At 38.8% G+C, this 21,550-nt stretch overlaps 2 protein-coding genes across 6 annotated transcripts in view; both read right to left on the reverse strand.

Moving 5' to 3' along the window:
* LOC122084483 (FRIGIDA-like protein 3) overlaps nt 1-20,799 on the reverse strand; it is a 25,898-nt gene extending 5,099 nt beyond the window's left edge. The window contains exons 1-4 of one of the 5 annotated variants that reach the window (XM_042652755.1): nt 9,764-10,268; nt 7,401-8,484; nt 7,030-7,202; nt 6,149-6,919 (exon numbers count right to left, since the gene is read on the reverse strand). In XM_042652755.1, coding sequence (XP_042508689.1) covers nt 6,431-6,919; nt 7,030-7,202; nt 7,401-8,484; nt 9,764-9,817 — 1,800 coding nt within the window. In that variant the 5' untranslated portion in view covers nt 9,818-10,268 and the 3' untranslated portion in view covers nt 6,149-6,430. Of the gene's footprint in view, nt 1-6,148; nt 6,920-7,029; nt 7,203-7,400; nt 8,908-9,313; nt 9,558-9,759; nt 10,285-10,524; nt 10,708-20,664 lie in introns of those variants that run through there. The other 4 variants (XM_042652758.1, XM_042652757.1, XM_042652756.1 and 1 more) reach the window with 4 other exon arrangements.
* LOC122084485 (putative pumilio homolog 8, chloroplastic) lies at nt 54-3,946 on the reverse strand. Its single transcript, XM_042652760.1, has 3 exons — nt 2,751-3,946; nt 2,460-2,622; nt 54-383 (listed from the first exon to the last, which is right to left on the reverse strand). Exons 1-3 carry the CDS (start codon nt 3,035-3,037, stop codon nt 342-344), a joined length of 492 nt encoding a protein of 163 aa, XP_042508694.1. The 5' UTR covers nt 3,038-3,946; the 3' UTR covers nt 54-341.
* Nucleotides 20,800-21,550: the final 751 nt, after the last annotated feature.

Raw genomic sequence — 21,550 nt, forward strand, 5'->3', positions numbered from 1 at the left:
CCCCCCCCCCCACCCCACCCCCTCTCTGTCTCTCTCTCTTTTGATGCCTACATAGTCTTGTAACAGTAAGAGAAGTACAGTTGTGCTTAAAGGGGGAAGGAAAAAACAAATCATAATATTGATCAAAATACCACATGTACCATTGTATTCCTCAGGTCAATATGTGAAGGTCAACCGCCCACCTCACAGTGAACCAATTATCATCAGACCCAGAACCAGCCACAATAAACAGGTCAATTCACAAACCAGACCTGGAAGCATGTAAAGATAGACCTTCTTTTGCCTCGCTATATATCATTTGCTTTTTCAGACAACAGTTTCAGAGAAACATTTTATACATATTATAGCTGAGCCTTCTGCAGTAGTGAAGAACCAAGGACATTCTGAAATTTAGGAAACAGAGGTTCGCTTATGGTTGGTTGGATAAGAATGGAATTTAAGCCTTGCGAATGCATCAGTTTACAAACACACAGTGTGTAAGAAGTAAGCAACATGACAAGAAAGTGGATCATTTGCTTGGGAGACCATGAAAATATGATTGCAAGATGATCCACATGGGATAAGGAATAGACCTATTCCTTCTGGAAAGATGGGGTTCATACAGTATAGTTGCCACTCAAAGAAGAATAGCAAGCGCAGAGTAGTGAACAGAATTCATAACTGATCATAGGGGAATCTCTTGACTTCTTCCTCTATTCTTGAGGTATATAGGATCACCATTTGCAAATACCAATGCAGGAGAAGCTAAGACCTCCAATTCATCTCTATAAGGGTAACTCCTCAAGTGTTCAGGTGCTTCACTTTGAATTTGAATGCATTAATTATGGAGATTAATTATCATAATGTTTGTATACCTCTCGCCTCTAATGGGAGCGTCTATCTTATGTACATCTTGTAAAACTTCAAAATACAAGTATACAACATGTGCAAGCACCAACTTGGGTGTCCAGGTGTATTTATGGTTAACAACTGGTTGAAATGTGGCAGGAGGGGCGACAGACAGTAGAAAAGAGAAATGCTCAAAGAATTCAAGAAAGTTTAATCACAACCTATGAAAATACACGATAACTATGCATAAGCATAATAGGTATATATATATATATATATATATAACTTGCTTCCACAGACAAACGCAAATCAATGACTTTACTTACACTTACATACTTATTTAAGACTTGAAAATGGTTGGTAAACTTCCCAGGTCCTGCCTCACATTCATGTAGGATCCCAAACCTCCACTTTATCCCTCTAATATAAGTGCCGTCAACCCTATCCCCTTCTAGGTGCTCACGGTCCTTAATTGGTTCAGAGTCGTGGTTAACAGGGTTCTTTTAAGCATAGATGGCTCCACCATACAAAGAGGACCGGAGGATGACCAAAATTGTGTGGTCACGGCGAGAAAATTATCTGATTGGTGAGATGATTGGAATCAATTTTTAAGATTTGTCCTGAAATCTTAGTTCAGGAAATGGCATTTTTCCTTCGAGAATGTCCTATGTGTTCCTGAGTACTCTGTTTTGTTAGGCGTCCATTATTGAAAATTTTCATTATTTTTAGGGAATTAGACTATAATATCAGAAAGAACATCCATCGCCTCTACTCGTACTATATTTTCTATACTGGTGTGGCATATTGTAGTTCATATCACCAAAGTATCAATACATAGGGGGCAGATAAGAAGAATGAACCATGAAATGATTGAAGAAAGAAAAGGCAAATTCTAGCCAATGCAAGTAGCTGACAACTGCTGCATGCAATTCATTAAAAGATTCAAGAGATTCATAGACACCTAACTATAACATCTGAATCCAACTCCAGAATCCAACTCCACTCATTAGATCCTCTTCAAAAGGTAAACAGATCAGATCATTAGGCAATGTCAATCTCAAAGCAAACAAGATGTTCAATAAACAAATAAAACCTCAAGAAGACCCCTTTCTTTCATAAGAAGAAACACGAAGATCTAAGTTGAAGGGAAAATTTGCATTTGGTTAAATTCATTGAGATCTCTAAGAAAAGTGGATCCACTTATGTGTATAATATATATATATATATATTTATATAAAAGAAAGCACCTAAGATCAAACTGACACATGAAGCAAACACCAGTTAGAGAAACTTAAAAAAATAAGATATTTCTTCAATATGCAAACAGTTATACATATAGAGGTCCCACATCAGAATTCTAACAAAAAACAAGATTAGGATTATTCAAACCTTATAATACTTACACACATGGATATAATGAATATGCTGACTAGATAACTATTTTGAACATCAACAGCTCTATAGACAAAATAAAGAGAAGATTATAGTGGAACTACTTGAAACTGTATTCTAATCAAACAGAGCTCAAATGTAACTTCACAGCCACCAAATTGCAGAACATTCTATACAGTGTAACAGAAACAGAGTGACATTCAAATAAAGGAAATCAAAAACAAGTTACCAAACCTTACTTTAGTGTCTTCATTGGAGAAACGCTGGAGGCAATTTTGAATCACATAATGACCATTCACGTCCTTGGTAAGTATGACGGTGCCCGGCCTCAAAGCCATCATAACACAGGAAATTTGCTCTGGGGTGGTAAGATGCTCTAACAATTTCTGAACTGCACGAGTACTGCAACAGGAGAAAGTGACATGATGCTATATTCATCCAAGAAAATAACTGAATTTTTGCCTCTTATTGTCATCGGAAAACTCCGTAATATTGGGAATTATCAGAAACAAATAAGTGAAAAATAATACCCATGCGTATCAAGACAGATTGTGACGAGTTGGAATTCCTCCTTGGTGATGGTGCTAAGAACCTCCATCTTCCGTTCATCAGTACATACTTCCAAGAGCCTCTGAACAAGGTAATTCCCAAAAGAGTGGATCATTAACTCACCCACATGGTCCTTCACCTCGGCAAAAATTATCTCAATCTCGTCCACCCTTCCCTCCTCGAACTTCTTCTGCAAAAATCGACACCCGTGCTGATCCTTGGCCAGCGCAACCATCTGGCCTCTGAAATCTTCCAATGATGTGTACATTGGGTGGTGGAGCTCCTGCGGCTGCTGCAGATGATTTAGACTCTGATTTAAGAGCGGGGACCTCAGCGTGTTTGTATTGTTCGTTTCCAAGAGCTGGCCATTCCCTGCGCGTACTCTGCAGTGCCCATTAAAATCAAGGCGAAACCGTTAAAATTAAAACAGGGCATCATCGGGGTACGCTTGGCGTAATCGAGGGACAAAGGTCTTGGAAGCTGCAAGCAGCATTTGTTTCTGGGATGGCAGCAATACGTGTCACAACCATTAACCGATGATGACATCAAGACCCGTGTCGGGATTCGATCGAGAGACAGCAAAACTGAGCACGAGCGCCCTCTGTCCCACAATGGCTTCTTGGATTCTCAAGCGTTGCAACTCCATTACTATTTCTTGCATTTGCTGATAAAATAAAGATGGAAAACTAGTGAAACGAACGCGAGGAGAGACGAGCAAAACTAGAATCAAGCGAGTGAGAAGAAGTTTGAGGTAAAAAGGGGTTTTCGTTGGCAGCAGGGAATGCGATGTTATTATTGTTAAGGTAGAGGAACTGCCTCGGACTCGGGTGGTGGACGACAGACGAAGACGCAGGAGCGACGGGTGTTTCTCCCCAGAGCTTCGCCAATCTTTCTTCGTCGCCTTTCCTCTCCATCTCTCGTCGTTCTCGTTTACAAGGAAAGGAGAAGGTTTTGAGTGCCGACGGTTTAAGAGGGTTTCGTAGAAATCGGTGAATTGGGTTTTAAGGGAATGTTGAAGATTTTATCGAAATTTATTACCGTATATATAAAAAGAAACAATCCTCAATTCACTCACCAATTCTTCCCAGAATTCTGGGCACTCTCCTTCTCCTCCGTGTACACTATCATATCATATCATTCCATTCAGATTTGCAGTCAGATCAGAATTCAAACTCCAAAGCGTTAGAGAGAGAGAGAGAGAGAGAGAGAGAGTAGAACACTATCACTTGAAAAGGTGAAGCGGAAACTTAATCTTCATGCATGCATGCATAACGACTGGAAAACTCATGCATGCTCTATTTTATTTACATGGGGATGGGAGTGGGACCCTCTTATCATATAAATAATAGGAATAATATGAACATTCATAAATATATCATATGATAATCCACAATATATGAATCATATGCGAATGGGTCCACATGTCCATGACAACCATAGAACCACCACATATTGGACATGCTTTCGAGAGTAGCGGCGCCTCGTAGATGGATACACTATTCGTACCACGTGGCAAACTTAAGCCAAATACCGGTCCTCCCCTTTTAGAGTGTCGACTGGTCGGTCCGGTCAAACCTAATTCGTCCCCATCAATTTAAGCCACGGACCATTTCTATCGTTTAAATAATAAGATCTCATAAGTAGGGATGTAAATGAATCGAATACGGATCCTATTCGAATCGAATGTATTTGGATCAAATATTTTCTTATTAGATATGGACACCCCTAAATGAATACGAATGCGGATCAAATTCAGAATTTCAACCATTTGTTTACTCTCTGACTTGTGAAATCTAGATCTCCTCCCCTAGTAAACATAATTTTCTCTGAACCCATCTTTCTAAGTTGTTTCAACTCTTTTCCTCATTCTCTATAAATTATTTAAACTTCAAGAACCCTTAAAATCATTAATTGATTATTTAATCGAATTGATTAATTATTTTTTAGATAATTCATATTTTAATCCGAATGCCCTTTGATGGGATCGAATACCCCTAAATACATACGAATGCAAATTCAAATTCGGATTTCGACTGCCCATTTATATCCCTACTCATAAGTTAAGGGCATGAAAATATTTTTATTTGATTCATCACGAATTCTACCAACCATTTTGAACCAAAACTGAACCAGCTTGGCAGATTGACATGCCTTACTAGTCCAAACAAAAGGCAAGCCTATGGCAATTCCATAGCATAATGCGCAATTGCACGGCACTCATGGAATATTGTTTCAACAACAACAACGAACTTAGTCTTATCTAAATTTGATGGAGTCATCTACATGGATCCATAAAAAAGGCAACGAAATAGAAGAAAGAAAAAAAATCTAAAAAGAATTGGGGGAAGGGAGAAATGAAAGGATAAAAGATGAGAGGAAAAGAAACCAGGCTTAGCCCACACAAATCAAGAGAAGCTCAGCTATTGAATGTTGTTTGGAACCATTCTCATTCTACCCAGATAGCGAAAATTGGTTAGATAGTGTTTTTTTCCCAAAAAGGTCGCATACATCAACGTACAAAAACGAAATCTGGGAAAATAAGCAGGGGCAGAAAGCACACTCCGTTCCTTCCAAGCTTATGATCCAGTCTCCAGAGAACTTTAAACATATTCCAACCTTCTGTTTCTCAAGTTTCCTGATCTGGATATTCAGTCTTCCTCTTTTAAGTCTCAACAAAACGCACGGGATTTTTACTGCTATCATCAGTGTGAACCTTCTCAAGTGACTTCTTGGCCCTTCAATGGTGATCCATATACATACGAATTTACCACTAACCTCCTTCAACAACATTCCAGAGAGATTCTATTACTAAACCTTATAGCCAATTCAGGAAAGCTCCTAGAAGACTGCCTTCGTCTGGAGGTCTGAAACACAAACACACACACACACACACAACAATAATAGCTGCAAGAGTATGGAATGAATGCTGTTTCCATCATAAACAACTCAAGTCCAACTGAGATAACCCTGATATCTTTCAGCAATGTACTAAATCAATGCATAAAATAGTTCATTTTCTAATCCACCTTTTCCCTTGCAGCTTATATATCACTGCTAACATTGGCAAAAAAAAAAAAAAAAAGTTGACAATCACTAGTTTTTGAGGCTTCTAACACATCATAGGCTCATACCTTTGTTGATGGTGCCCATCCCAACTGCTTAAATCAGCATTGCATATGCCCGGGCATCTGGTGTTATATCACATGCAGATACCCTCTTAGACCCTGGTGTTCTCATGCCCACCTGCATGTTTATTTTCTGGAGGAAAAGTTCATAAAGAAGAATCCGGTAAAACTGCTAATACTTCCATAGTTGCCTGCGAGATGGACCGGATTATAATTCATTCACCGATACAGCATTCAATATAAGCTACAAAAAGTCAAACCAAAACAATGATATATAGCAAAAACCAGGTCAATATTTATAATAAAAAACATTTGCAAATGATAACCTCAAATAAGTAAAAGTTTCAGCAGGGGAATGAGAATGGAAATAAACTAAATGCCCAAATCTCCTGTGTCCGGCCTAGGATCCAGACAAAGTAGAATATGTTTCTTTCAAAACAATCATGCGGTTACACAAGCCTCTCAGGGGAACAGCTTTAGACTTCCCTGCGCATCCCCATGCAGAAAGGTTTTCCTAATGTATTTCAGAATTTGTATTACATATATGTTTGATGTGAGGACTGCAACCCACTACCCATATAGGCAGCATAATTTGATGGAGCAGCATTATATGTGCTAGCTGTAGACCTCTCATCTTGGGGATAATAGAATGGCCTTTGTGCATTTGGCTGCTGCTGGGTGTATGCTCCCTGGCTAGGAACTTGATAATCATAAGCAGTTGGACCAGCTGGAGGATACCTTTCTGTTGCTCCCATGTAGGCTCCCCTCTCATTGAAAACTGGAGGCTGCCTCTCCACAGCAGCAACAGGCATACGAGGCCCAAAGTATCCTCCATTTGCCCGAGCCCTCTTTGGTGGTTGATGCTTTGCCATTTCTCCCATCCTTTTCTTATCAGCTTTTGATTTCTCCAGTTGAGCCACTCGTTTCTGCAGTGGATCCAGTGGATATTCTGCTTCAAGCTTGTAGTCCTCAACACATCTGATGACAGCCCTTAGTCCGGCAAGCTCCTGTGCATTTACATCATTCTGCAAACAAAGTAAAAGAGCGTTCTTATAAATACTTGACCAGAAGGGAAGGGGTGGGGGAAGGTAAGAAAGAGTTTTTCTCTTATGTTCTACTGGCTGAAATAAGGCACCTGAGGACCAACAGCACCTCCTGAACCACCCTTTCCTTGTGAGTTTCTCCTCAAGTCCTTCAAGTATGTCTTTAACAGGGGCACTGGAGGGAAGCTCTCAGTAAGCTGGAAAGCTTGAATAAAGTGGACAGCATCAATTTGCCTTCCACTGCTGACCAGCGATTCAACAACACCTGTGAAGGAGTGAAGCTCTAATAATTAGACACTTCTAACAAAATAGACTCAGCAGGCCTTTACCCATTTGATCTTGCCTCTCCCCTAGCTTTCTGAAACAAATTTATATAACACCGCACACAGCCAACGGTACATAGCCTAAAGAAAAATGGTATAGTCTCTAGACACCATTACGGTCAGTTTTACAGAACACCAACCTGGCATTTTGTGCGTTAGCCCAAGAGAACGGCAGAGCTCAGGAGCCTGCCTGCGACGAGCAACAGCAAGAACGAGCTTGCAAAGTTCTTCTTCATCAAACTCCAAAGCAATCTTATAAGTTGCGAGGAGCCGCAGAAATGCCTCTGCTTCCAATGAATTTCCATTGGCAGCATCAATGTCTGCACCAGCCAACTTAGGCTTCCAGTCATCAGCAAATGCCTTGGCTTGCTGCTTGATTTCAGGGCTCAGAGGGTGATCAGCACCAGGTTCTGCCCCCGCCAACAAGGGGGCAACAGCTTCCATCAACATAACACATGATCTGCGCATGCCCTGGAGGGCTGCATCCTTCTTGTTACTTTGATGGGTAGTTTGATCAGGAGGGTAAAACCCCTCCAAAGGATCCAGCACCAAACGGGCCGGTTCAGTTGCACTTCTCAATGCAACAGAAATTTCCTCACGAACAGCAGCAAAATTTTTTCGGTTCTCCATAACAAAATTAAGAAGCCCTTTTGAATCCATCTGTTCGCAAAATTGCGTCAGCTCAGGACAGGGCTTCACTTCAACAGCCACAGCATCAGCATTTTCCCCAGATTTATGAGGGGATTTCACCTCCAAAGTAGGGAGGGATGCATTGGTATCACCATCAAATGAGCTGCTTACCTTGTTTTCTGTGCCATCTCCAACATCTTCCGGCTCTGGGGATGGGGGTTCGTATTTCTCTCGAGCCTCCGTAATGGCAGCAACAGCAGAATCTTTTATCTCCTGCACTCGATCCAATAGAGCTTTTTCTTTAGCAGCAACAACTACTTCTCTCTCAGCAACCAACGTGCGAGTTTGAGATTGCTTGTCCTCAAATTCCCTCTCCTTTTCTTCTAACTCATCAGTTCTCTTCTTTAATAGTTCCTGAAGATTGTGGAAATAATCTTCAACTTCCTTCCACAGAACTGTCTCCTCAGAGGAATTCTTGTAAGATTCAAATTCAACAAATGCCTTCCCAAGCTGTTCTACCATAGAAGAAGTTGATTCAACACCCATAACTGGCTCTGCATCTGCCATGGCTATGCAAGGGTGTAGATGACTATTCTGCAAGTCAGAATTTGCATACAGAATAAAATAAAATAAAATACAAACTAGTTGTACTGCCAAACATAGACATTTGAGACATCTCCAAACACAATAGAAATGATAAACAAAGCATGACACGAAAAGAAAAAATAAGTAGACAAATAGTTTGTTGGCTTGATTAGCGACACATCAGTAGAAATAAGCATCGCCCAGCCAAAGCTTCCATGAAAAGCACTAAAGTGACATGGATCTCATCAAGACAAAACGTAAGGAGTGCATACCTAGCTCGAAAGACATCAAAAATACTGATCAGTAAGATCCGTATACGTAGAAAAGGAAATACAGGAGAAGAAATATTTTATGGTAAATAAAACTCTTGATTATTTTACAGGACAAAGCAAGAAGAAAAGGAAACAGCCTCTCCGAGAAGTGGGTTAAGACCTCTGTTAGTTAAAACGGGAACGGGAAAAAAACATTGTTCGGTACGGACATGTTTTAAACGGATCAAAACGTGAACGGGACGGTCAAAAATACGGTCAAATACGAAAAAAACGGGAAAAAATAAAAAACGGACGGTACGTGTTTTAAACGTTTATATTTAAATAATACGGTGTAAAAAAAAGGGCAATATATAGACATAAATTGACATAATAATTCTCTAAATACCTGGATGACAATCAAAATAAATATAGATAATATCCATATTTCAATTCAAATTCTAAACCTATTATGTCATGAAATAACATCAAAAATATATCCATCCAAAGATTAACATATTTCAATTCAAATTCTAAACCAAATGTAGGGCTAGAAACCAGCCTCAATGAGAGCTGAGTAAGAGTATCACCAGATTTAGTGGAGGATGTCCTCAAGAGAGTTGAAAATGCTGGTATTCATTTCAGACCTATAGGTTCTTTGAATGGGCCGGGAAGCAGCGGAATTACACTCAGTGTCAGAGCTTGCCACAGAGTTGTTAGAGACATGAGTTGTAGTGGTTGTTGGCCCTACAATATCCTTTTAAAATATAAAGATGGGTACAGATAGAACTCCCCTTCTCAACGAAACCCTAGCTATCCAAGGATGAGATTACCCTGCGGTTAAGAAGTCAAGCACCAATCACGGGCATAAATTTAACTGTCATCACTATTATACTGAACTAGAATGAACTCAAAAGAAACATGAAAATGGAAGCCGGAAACGCCAGATTGCAACCAATATGACTGAACAGACATTGGAAATGATAAAATAAATTGATGATTTTCGATCTCGATAGAAAAACAACAGTGGACTTACTCACACCCAGTATAAGGATCGTCCGCAGACTCCAGACCAAGAAAATTCCCAAAAACATATAAAAAAATGGAACTCCATCGATCTAGATTAACAAATCTCCGTAAGAAATTGCAAGTAAACTCAATCAGAGACTTCTCAAAGTCCTTGGTCCGTCGTCCGTGGTCGGCCGTAGTGAGGTGAAGTCGAGCTGCTCGAGTCCAGTCGTTCAGTCGTCCGTCGCCCGCCGTAGTTAGGTGAAGTCGAGCTCGAGTCCAGTACCCCAGTAGTTCAGTCGTCGTCGTCGTCGTCCAGTCTCCAGTCTTCCGTCGTCGTCGTCGTCCAATCGTCCAGTTCTCACAAGTGTTTCCACTGGCCGCCGTCGTCGTCGTGGATCGTAGAGACGAAGACAACTCCGGCAGCACCGTCTTCACGAGAAACCAATGACAACTCTCTGATGACCAGTCGTCAGTCGTCCGTCGGTGGGAGAGAAGAAGAGAGGAAGTGAGAGTTAGGGTTGAAGTTTCAATTGAAATGAGGGATTTTGATTTGGGAATGGGCGAAATCGAACGGCCGAGAGTGAATTTTATTTATTTTTTAAAATCCGTTTTTTTTATAGTAAAAAAACGGATACGCGTTTGAAACGCGTTTTAAACTTTTAATATGTCCGTTCCCGTTTTTTACCGGATTTCTGTGAACAGTTCGGCAAACAGCGTTTAAAACGTCAAAAAAAACGGTACGACGTTTTAAACGCGTTTTAAACGCGAATTAACTAACTAGGGTTAAGACTGCATACATTATAACCCTCTCCAAACCCCCGTGTCAGGAGCCTCATGAACTGGGCATGCCTTTTAAAAGTAAGAAGAAAATAGAGGATATTTTGAATATCAACTTTCAAGTAATTAATTACACGAATAAAATAAGGAAGCTTACTTCATATTTGGAACAAATCAAGCATGCTCCAAGATAGAAACTAACTTGACCACATTAGCAGCAAATAGGAGCCTTAAATGGAAATTTTTTTCGTTTCTTCTAGTCTCCCCAGTGGATCAGTCCCCTATGAAGTAAGGAAGGTGACAGCCCGCACAATGAGCTCTTCTTGTTCTTCGAGGATTTTAAGGCATAGATCATCAACTAGAGGAAACAAGACCATGTTGGCTTTTAAGGTATGATCCTGTGCTTCTATCAATCCATAGCAATATGAAAAACCTATTCTTTCTTATATAATATAGATACAGACCTCAAGTTACACATCACACCAGAATCCAATTTTTCATTGTAAATACGCTTGGACCAATCCATCCATCTGAACATAATACTCCTCAGAAAAGAGGGGAAAAAACATTTTCATCATTGAACAGCATACTGCAGTTGAACCACATACTAGTCAGCCCAAGGCCTCAGAACTTCCTTAGAAATGAAACAAAAGAATAACTCCAAACATGATCCATAAGGTTCTTGAAACCTTCTGTTGTCAAGGACATTAAGTTTTCCCTTTCCCATCAACAAATGAATGATGACATACAATTAATGAACATGTAGAATGCAGATCTAAAAGCATAGCAAAAGGTATAGCTTCTACAGATGAGATTGACTTAGCAGACCACCAATAACTAATCAATACATATGGGATACTACCATCTTTGGAGATTCAGGCATATAAGGTAAGAACAGGTCTGCTTCCCCAAATGGTTCAAGGCTGTATCATTCTACAAAGCAGTTAAGGGTATCCAATCGGGCTAATTGGACCTTAGAATACTTTATTTTGGTCCATGGTTGGGTTCTATGAGCCTTGGGCTTGTTATTTTTTTATTTCTTTTTTATTTTTGGTAATAGACCTCTTTTATAAGCCAATAAAGTGGGGATAAGTGATGCAGTTGCACGATGGACTTAGAAAAAAAAAAATCTTTTGATTTGATTCTCTTTAGATTTAGGAACAATTTCTTTTGTATTAATTAGTTTCTAATTTTAGATTAATTTCCATTTTCAATTAGTTTCCATTAAGTGTTTTATTTTTTCCTTTATATTAGTCATGTAATGGATGAACTTGGTAGTTAGATTTGAATGAATTTGAGACAATATGTTTTGGTTGAAGTCGATGGCTGCCATGGATGCTTTCTTTCTCCCCATTCTCTAATATTTTCTACCCATCTCTCTCTTTTGGTTTCTCTTTTCCCTTCTCTGATATTCTTCCCTTCTTCCAATCTATCATTCTATGTTATTGTTCCTTTCTCTCTTAGTGCGATACTTGCAGCCCTCCACAGCTGAATCGAGCTCCCTCAATCCTCCACTTTTGTGGCTGAAATTTGGTACGTACAATCCTTACCTAAAGGCGACTTAACCTGGGGAGTTGGGCATCTACATCTCACGTGTGTGGTGAGATCCAACCCTCTGAAGGAACCTACAACTGTGCTGTCCGTTTGATCTGGTTTCAGAAATTCCTTTCCGCTTATTGAAAGGCTATTGAATCTATTTGAAGGAGGGATTCTAGAGGGCTGAGAGAGGGAAAGTTATCCCTTAAATCTGGGTTCACTTGATGCCTGAACTGGGTAGTTCCTCCACCTGCAACTACCGCTGATTCCAATTTTCAGAACTCGTTATTCCAAGTATTGCTTGAACCCTTGAGCTGCACTAGTTTGGAACGGTCCAGCAGGCTAAGGCGACAGTAGATCTGAAATTTCAGAGCTGTTGAGAGAGATTTCAAAGGCTGAAGCTTGATTTCCTCTTGGGTGTTCCACCGCCTCCTGTTTTGGATGTCTAGTGATGCAGATTAATTACCAAAATAGGCTTGTTTTATTAGGAATAAACCTAGGGTTGGGTTCCATACATGTTAGGCTTTTGATCCCATGTGTTTTGAGTGTAATAGACCACTTTTATGGGTCTAAAAAGGGGGCTCTAAGATTGAGTACGGGATTACTAGTTAGTTTCCATTTTCATTAGTTTCCTTTCTAGTTGGGCTTGATTTGAGTTATATTTGTTTCCTTATGAGTCAAGTTATTAATTGAGTCAAGTCCTTAGTAGTTAATTTCCTTTTTCAACTAGTTTCTAATTTCAGTTAGTTTCTAATTTCAGTTTTTGGTAGCTATTGTATTAGGAGAATATCTGGTTTCCTTTTTGAGGAACCTTCTATTTTGTAATTCCCTCCCCCATTAACATTATAAATAAAGAAGAGGAGGCTCCTAAAGGCCTAGATGATTTAATAAACAAATTAATGGTTGTTGCTATTGTCTTCTACATGGAGATTTGTCTTGTGTTTGATCAAGGCTGATGGAATTGGTGTTTGATCCAATTAACTCTCTGTGGTGTGAAGCACAAGAGGTTCTCTTCTAGTTATCTCCCTCTTTTCTTCCATACTCAAGGTGATCCAATTCTGATCTACTGTTATAGGTATTTAATTAAATCACTTTTCTCTCAATTCTGTCCAGAAAATCTTCATATTTTTCCTATTTGATCCCTTGCTGCCAGAAACACTTTCAGCCATCAGTTTGGGCTGAAATTTGGATCAAAGATAGGTCCTACCTGGGGAAGAACTCGACCCAAAGGGGAGCTCTTTCTGACCAGTGGTTTGAGAGATTTAAAAATTCTCCCTTTTCTTGTCTTTTAGTGACCTGTGACAAAGCAGAACTGAAATTGACAGATCTGGTTCAGTTCCTACTGTTCTCGTGGACTTTGGTTCATGGTATTAAGTTGATTTGGACCTATTTGAAGTCTTGTAAGCCCTTGTTATCGATCCTAATCTGATCAGAGAAACCCTAGTATTTGGTTCAATAGCTTCAACTGTTTCGGATCTGATTTCTCTTGTAATCTGATCTGTTGTGCTATTATCCTAATTTGACTTGTGTTTGTTCTTCGAGAGCATCCTGCTGTTTTGGGACTAGGTTGGTTTTGCCGATTCTAGTTCTACATTATCTAGAGGTTGAAGACAACCCCAACAGAATCGTGAGTTACTAAGTCATTCTCTTTTATTCTGATTTCCTGTAATACCCTTCTGTCTACCTTTAATTCTCCCATCTCCCATATTTCTATTTGTTTCCTAGTTTATCCCCACCAATAACTATTAATCCCCTTTATGTCCCATCTCCCAAGTAGCACATTATAATTTCTGTTTATTTACAACTCTGCCATTCCCTTAAACTTCAGTTTATTTACAGAACCGCCATTACTCTTCATATTTTGAATTACTACTTTATTGTGGGCCCTAAGCGATCCGATTCCTGTTATTGGAACCCGGATCCGCATCAATAAGGTTACGAGATTCATAGTAGTCAAAGCACTGCCTTCGCACCCAAACAATTTGCCTGGGTCCTAAGTGATTGTCACCTTATATTTTTGGAATTATTTATGCCAAATATCATTTACTTAAGATATTATTCATAAAATTTGAATCTAATAAAAATAGTTTAAAAATCAAATTCCAAAATGATAAAAGTCAACCGCGCAGTTCAAGAACAAAAACTAGATATTTCGTTATAGGGGCAATTTTCAACTTTCAAATACTGGGGTTTTTCTCAATTCTAAAACTTTTGTAAATCTTATCATGGTAAAACATTGTTAAAAACGAAAAGTTCAGTAAAATAATCTTTTGTTTTGATATCTTTAAAATTATTTTCATTTAGGCGATTTTAACAACATTCGTGCACTTTAAAATAAGTGTGATCAGAAAGCTAGTTTTGTGCTATACCTGATACAAAAAGTCTCATTTAAAAATAAAATCATTTGACCAATAAAACATATTATAGAACAAGAGCATTTCGCTAAAAATTGATTTTTTTTATCACTTAATGTTGATCTTTGATGATTTGACGTGGCTTAATGTTGATTTTTTATGATATAAGGTATATGTAGCATACTAAATAATGTTAGGAAAGAGTGAGTAAAAAATATAACACTTGGTATCCTTATTCACCTTAAGGTGGGCACCTTGTCGCCTAGGCACTTAGGCAGCCCTCCAACGCCTTGGTTTGCCTTGACACCATGAAAACTATGCTGTGATTAGTAATTAACTTAAGTGATTATAAAGCAGTTAGCGGTATCCAATAGGGCTAATTAGGCCTTAGAATACTTTATTTTGGTCTATGGTTGGGTTCTATGAGCCTTGGGCTTGTTATTTTTTTAGTATTTTTTTATTTATCTCTTGTAATAGACATCTTTTATAAGCCAATAAAGTGGGGATAAAGTTACGATATTAGCAATTAACTTAAGTGATTATGATATAACCTTTATGAGTTTTGTTTTGAGTTTGTTTACTTTTAAGTCAATATAAGAAAGAGATTAGGAGGCCTTATAGGAATGTTAGAATGTCATTACACATGTAATGCACATTTATGCATCCCATCAACTAAGGATGATTTGAGCAAGGAATTTTGAGTTTCCTTAAGAAGCTTTGGAGCCATTGAGCTAAATATATGGGATTGGTATCCCGTAGGAAGAGAGCTAGGCTGCAAGATAACACTAACTAATCTACAGTAAACCAGGATCGATATAACCAAGGTTTAAGCTCTCGATCTTGATTCTCGCCCCAAGTTTCGATGTGCCAAACGAGATCTCTGTATTTTAACCCGGCCATCTTAGTGGTTGGTCTCAGTGGCCATATAGGCTTTTTAGCCCCTGAAACTTGTCATTTACCCTATTTTAGGCCTTCTAAACAAAGTGGAAAACTCAGCTTTTTTTTTTTTTTTAAATCAAAACCATAATTGTAATTTGGATTCGGACCCTATATAGGTAGTCTTCAAACCCTACACCCTAGGCTATTCGACAATAAAAACAAACAACTATTGACCATGTTTCTATACAAAAAATGGTTTGAGAAGTTGTTTTTACCTAAAACTGTTCTTGAGAAGAAAATGATCTCCAAAGGTTGATGATGAAGTGATAATCTCCAAGTTTTGAAGATGTAATACACTGTAGAGGAGAGATTTGGCAAAAAAAACCCACCAAAAGCTCACTTTTTCTTCACAACAGGACCAAATAGGCGAGAGATGTCGAGTTATACCAAGTTGGGTCAAGTTGAGGGTCGAAATTATGTATATATCCCATGTGACTTAGTCTAAAGTTGAGTCGAGACAAAAACATTCACCGAGATCTCAACCGAGAAATTGTACATTTTCTATATCGCCTACGCTCTCGTCTCACCAACCCAAAAAAAAAAAAAAAAAAAAAAAAAAAAAAAAAAATCCCGAAAAAAAAAACCTGCTGAAACCCAGTCCTAATCCCTCCTTTTTTTCCCCTCCCTTCGATTCCCAAACAGGAGAGCCCCCACTCCCTCCACTTTCCTTTTCCGCCAGCAGCAATTGAAAAAAAAAAAAAAATCGTCTCTGTTCAGAGCAGGAAAGGTCGAACCATTCCCATAGAAAAATCCCATCTTCTCCTTCCTGGGTTCTTCCATCAGTGACCAAAAAAAAAAAGGCAGTAGCAGCAGTTCATAGAAAGAGAAACAGAAGAAGAAAAGAAGAATAACTAGGAAGTCGAAGAGAGAAAGGAAACAGAGAAACGAGGAAAATTACTCACCAGGTTCGAAGTCGACCTTCATCCACCGTCGCTGGTCGTCGAAGTTCTCACCTATACCACCGCTGGTCATTGAAGACCCCTTGAATCTCACCGCCACTTACCATCGCCAAGAGAAGGCTCCACACGAAAATCCTTGCTGGTTTGTGATTTCGTTTCCAGGTTGAAGAGTAACCCCTTCTATCGGTAAAACCCAACCCCACGATCTCCTTTTTGTTTCTTCTTTTCTTTAAATTCTTTTGAGTTTCCAGAATTGCCCTTCTAATCTCCCATTAGTCCTAGTTATTCTTTTTTTTCATTACTTCCAAGTATACCCCTTCTCCTTCAAACGTGAGCCCCTTTCTTTTGTATTTCAAGTTGAACCACTTTTTCTCCACAAAAAAAAAAGAAAAAAGAAAAAAAAAAGTCGAATCCATATATTTACAGTTCTGCCACCCATGTGCCTAGTAGAGTTGTGTCTTATTTTGTGAGGTACATAGTGATGCCGAATACAAATCTGGTCCTGGAATCTTTTGTGTTCAAGTTCAGAGTTCGCTTGCCCAATGGCAAGCCTGCTAAATTGTTAATTGATGAGCAACTAAGTGACAATTTTGTCGCTAGCGCTGTGGTGGATATATTGTCAGAGACCGGTCAGATAATTTTTGAGTCGGAGAAAATTGCGTTTGTTGAATTTTCTGTTCCTCCTTATTATGATGGTACTTTTTGTGAAGTGTTTGACTCTCCTCAGCGCATCATTAAATTGGGTCGAAACTGGTTGGAACAACGGGACGGTATTCTTGATCGTGACAACAATGTGTGCATCCTCCAACCTTACCACATGCACAAAAAAATTCATCTTCATGGATTGGTTGCGTCAAAGAAAGTGATACCCCCCAGACAACCACAAGATGAATCAGAGGCATCAACACAAGTGGAAGGCTGGCCCATTGTGGAACAGGTGATGATAACAGAAAGTGAGAAAATTGTGGATCAAGCATTGAAGGGCATCAATGTAGTGCCACTTGTTCACCATCATGAATTTGTTCTTCCCCATGATTTTCCGGACTTGAATGCACCTCCAAAGCTTCACATCATGGATTTTGTTCGCGATACAGACGACGAGCAATTCACCCCCATTCGTGAGTTTTTATTGTTATTATTCTATAAAACTCATGGACGAGTTTTCCTCAACATCGGGGGAGTTGATGCATAATCGATGTTGTTGAACCGGGTTGACCCTTCAGGCAATCTCAATCGAGGCAAACCGGATCCAATTTGATTTTTGGGATTAGTAGAATATCTTAGGATTTACTTTATTTAGGAAATAAATAGTTATTTTATTTGGAAAGTTATGTAATCTTTTATTTTTGGGTAGTTCTTAATCAATTAGGGAGTTACCGGTTTGAGTTTATTTTGTTTCTAATTTCATTAGTTAGAATTTAGGAAGCAAATTAAGAGTTGCTAATTTAATTTTAGGTTTTTATTAGGCAAGTTTAATTTCAGTTTACCATATAATGGCATGTAACCGATGGGTATAGTAGTGTTGAATTGAATTGAATTTTGGATTGAAACCTTGGTGGTTCCAATTGGTCGTATGACCTTCTTCTTCCCCCTTATGCGAATTCTTCTCTTCTCCCTCCAACTCTAATTTCTCTTCTTTCTTCTCTAAGGCCCTCCTCCATCTTTCTTCTCTAAGGCCCTCCTCCATCACCCTTATTTTAATTGTCATCATATTCTTTTCTTCCCCAAAATACCCCTCCCTTTCAAACTCCATCCTACTGTTTTCCTTAACTTATGTTAATCTTTTAATCACCACAATGATATGGATCCAGGGTTCAACAGCCCAAATCAGATTGCTTAGGGCCCACTTAATCAATTAAAATCCAAACACAAGCTAACAATGACAATTTTGTAAATAAGATGGAGTTCATAAGAGGATGGCACTTTGGTAAATAATTGGAATTTAAAATCAAAAAGAGCAAAAGGCATAGGTTAATGTATAAGGTGGGAGGGGCAGCCTAGAAACTCAAATTAAAATAAGGATAGGAGGGACTTCAGAGAAAAGATGGGGGCAATATGGAAAGAGAAATTAAAAGGGATTTTAATAAGGAAAGAAAAGCATCGTCTTCAACCTGCAACAACAGAATAAGGTTTAGACGAGAAAGGAAAGAAAAGCATCTTTTTCAACCTGCAACAACAGAATAAGCGATAATAAGACTTTGGTTTACACGAGAAAACTCCTTCGCGCAGCCACTAACAAACCTGAGATTCAAGAGGAGAGTCGCAACCCTATATCTATCAATTCCAATTAACAAGCAGTCGATTGTTCCACCCAGAAACTGAAAAAAATAAATTCCTGACATAGTATTGGGTGGTACTGTCGCAACCTGGTTGGATTGCAGAGTAGCAGCTCAGTGCAGGAGAGGAAGACGAGACTCGATGTCTTGAGTTGCCTATGGAAGGGTAATTTGTTCCCGGAATATCAAACCAAACCAACCACTAACGGAAGAGATCGATCAACTCCTTTGTAGCTCGGTAGAAGAACAGCGGTAGAAAATATGGAATAAAATTATAAAAGAAAGAGGAAGAAGATGAAGAAATAATGAGAGAAATCGCACGGGCGGGGGCGGGGGCGGGGGCGGGGGGGGGAGCTCACACTCCACACGACACCAAAAACAATTCAATAAACTTTCATTTGTCAACTCTTGCCCAATATATTGAGTTACATGCCTATATATAATAAAAAGAAATTAAAACTTCCCAATTAAAATCTAAGACTAAAATAGAAAAAGAAATCTGTTGAGTACTTCCTAAGACCTATATTGACACAAATAGAAACACAATAAAACTCAAATTAGTAATTCCTTATTTAGCCTAATAACTACCAAAACAAAAAAGATTACATAAAAAAAAAATCTTTCCCAAATAAAATAATTCCTAATTAATTAAAACATCCTACTGAACCCAAAAAACCAATTTAGATCCGGTTCGTCTCAATCAAGATCGCTAGAAGGGTCAACCCAGCTCAACCATGATTCTGCATCACATGCCATTAGAATGACACAAAGTCCTCAAAAGAAAACGGTGCAGAGAAGAGTACCATGATAATAATTATGGTAGTTAATTAGTTTGGTGTCACAAGTGTTTGCAACATTTCCAGAAGTCACAACACACGAGACAAATCTGAACAATCCACTTTCATGGTTTATCCTACCCAAACCGTCTGTTCTTACTTAAAATTCGGGAGTACAAAATAATGGCTATAGTATTGGTACACATGCATGGACATACACAGGATGCATGCCAATACACAAGGAGTATTTGATTGAATTAGACTCCAAAATATCACTAAGCTAACCTAGACCATGCTCTCTGTCTCTAACCAACAGTCGGAATGGACACATCATCTGTCCATGCGGCAAAGTAGGTGTAGAGGATTGGAAAAGTAATAGAACCTTGTGACACTAATATTTTTCCTAACAATAATAAAGAGTAGGATGCAGTTTTCATACATAGGCCAAGTAGGAAGCCTTCCCTAAATATTCTTACGAATTTGACACATGGCAAAAGGGATGGGGCTAAAATACTGTAGACAAGTAGACCCCTAGGTCCCCGCTCCCATGTCAAGTTTCAACCCAAATGGAGTTAGAGAGAGCTTAGAAGAATCCAAGACCGCATAGTAACGGGCAGAGCATAGTCTGCATACATAGATATACATGTGGCTATTTAATTGAACGAGTATGAAATTTGACAAATGGCTATTTCAAACCTCCTCCCAATCCAAGTATCTTAATCGCTACATCACCTATTCACGTGGCTCAAAATGGTGGGACCATTTAGGAAGCTCTTCCTAAACAAGGCATGCAAATAGTTTCTGCTAATAATAATAACAATAACAATAACAACTAAAGTGGTAAAATAAGGGAAAGGGTTTATAGAACATTGTAGGGGATTAAAGTATTGATAAAAATTCTTGAGCTATCAATGATATTGTCACCGGCCTTTCACAATGCACCTTGGGCCCTTTTGCACATATATTTTAAACCACATAAGCTTCTCCTTCCTGGACATTTAATAATTTAAAGATATAGAAATCCAATGACGTTCGTTAACTATCAGCAAGATATGGATATATAAAGCTTCAATTTTCCCTATTCAAAGTCAAGAGAATGAAAGAGCAAAGGTTCTGCAACTAAAGTGGAGATACTCTCCTAGCAAAGGTGGGTTCATCCCACTGTTGTAGACAAAGGTGCTAATCATGTTAAGATCTCCAAAAAAAGGCCTGGATTTTTTCCTCTACATGCTATTGTCTCTAGTTTTGTGTTTCCAGCAACCAAGGTAGAGACACTCTCCTAGCAAAGGTGGGTCATCCCATTGCTATAGCAAAATTTTCATCATGTTAAGGTCTCCTGAAAAGGGTGGATTCTTTTTTTTTTCCCTCCTTACCATTGTCTCTGGAGTCTGGTACAGTGCTTCCACTGGCTGTAAATTGTAGAACAACCGAAACTTAGTCAGGAACTCCTCCACAGGCTTTGATTACAAGCACTCATTCGCTGCCACAGATACATCAAGTATACACAGTTGTTGACAAATATCATAAGACATGTCTTAATCCAAAAAGCTGCAATAGACTACCCTCCCTTATTTTGTTCAATGCCAATTTTAAAGTGAGTAACTGATCAACAAATCAATGCCTAGAGGGAAACTCAACTTAGAGACACCATGTACATGAATATTCAGAATCCAGTCATTTGTCCTCATAGAGTCTACAGTAAAAATTATTGGGTGTTCTTGTTCCCTTTTTAGACCATTTAACACCAAAACCTTTGACAAATATAACTCCCCCTCTCAATATCCGTCATCAATACCTTTCAATAACTGCTTCTTTGCCCTATTCATCAACTCGTACCCCCCTTCTCTTATTCAAAAATTGCCAACGTGGCTTTACTATACTATGCACTAGTTTTTCCTCCGACCGCTACCCAATGAACTCCACTTCCATACCTATCAATGACTCCTTTAAAGTAAAAACACTTATCCAAAAAAAAAAATTCCCTCACAGTATTCGAATCGCCAACCCATAACAAGACCTAGGGTTCTGAAAAAATTAAAAAGAAACCCTAGAATAGATTTTTGGCACTCCATATTCTTTCAACTCCAACAGATAAATTCTTCCGGGAAAAAAAAAATAGTCCTTCGACCAAGATAGAGAAGAACAAAGGGGGAAACACACAATAACAGAATGAAAGTACGGAATAAAGAAAAGAAAATACATAATAAGAAGAAGACATGGCTTAAACAATAGAGTTTCAAATTCCAACCAGAAGTAGAG

This window comes from Macadamia integrifolia, chromosome 7 (assembly GCF_013358625.1).
Source record: "Macadamia integrifolia cultivar HAES 741 chromosome 7, SCU_Mint_v3, whole genome shotgun sequence".
In the NCBI taxonomy this organism is placed as follows: domain Eukaryota; kingdom Viridiplantae; phylum Streptophyta; class Magnoliopsida; order Proteales; family Proteaceae; genus Macadamia; species Macadamia integrifolia.

Bases quoted from the DNA above. Each gene is read 5' to 3' on its own strand.
- LOC122084485 (XM_042652760.1), bottom strand. From the start codon at position 3,037: ATGTACACATCATTGGAAGATTTCAGAGGCCAGATGGTTGCGCTGGCC. The intron at 2,623-2,750 runs GTATTATTTTTC...CTCCTGTTGCAG, and splicing joins ATCTGTCTTGATACGCATGG to TACTCGTGCAGTTCAGAAAT. The intron at 384-2,459 runs GTAAGGTTTGGT...CCTAAATTTCAG, and splicing joins TCTCCAATGAAGACACTAAA to AATGTCCTTGGTTCTTCACT.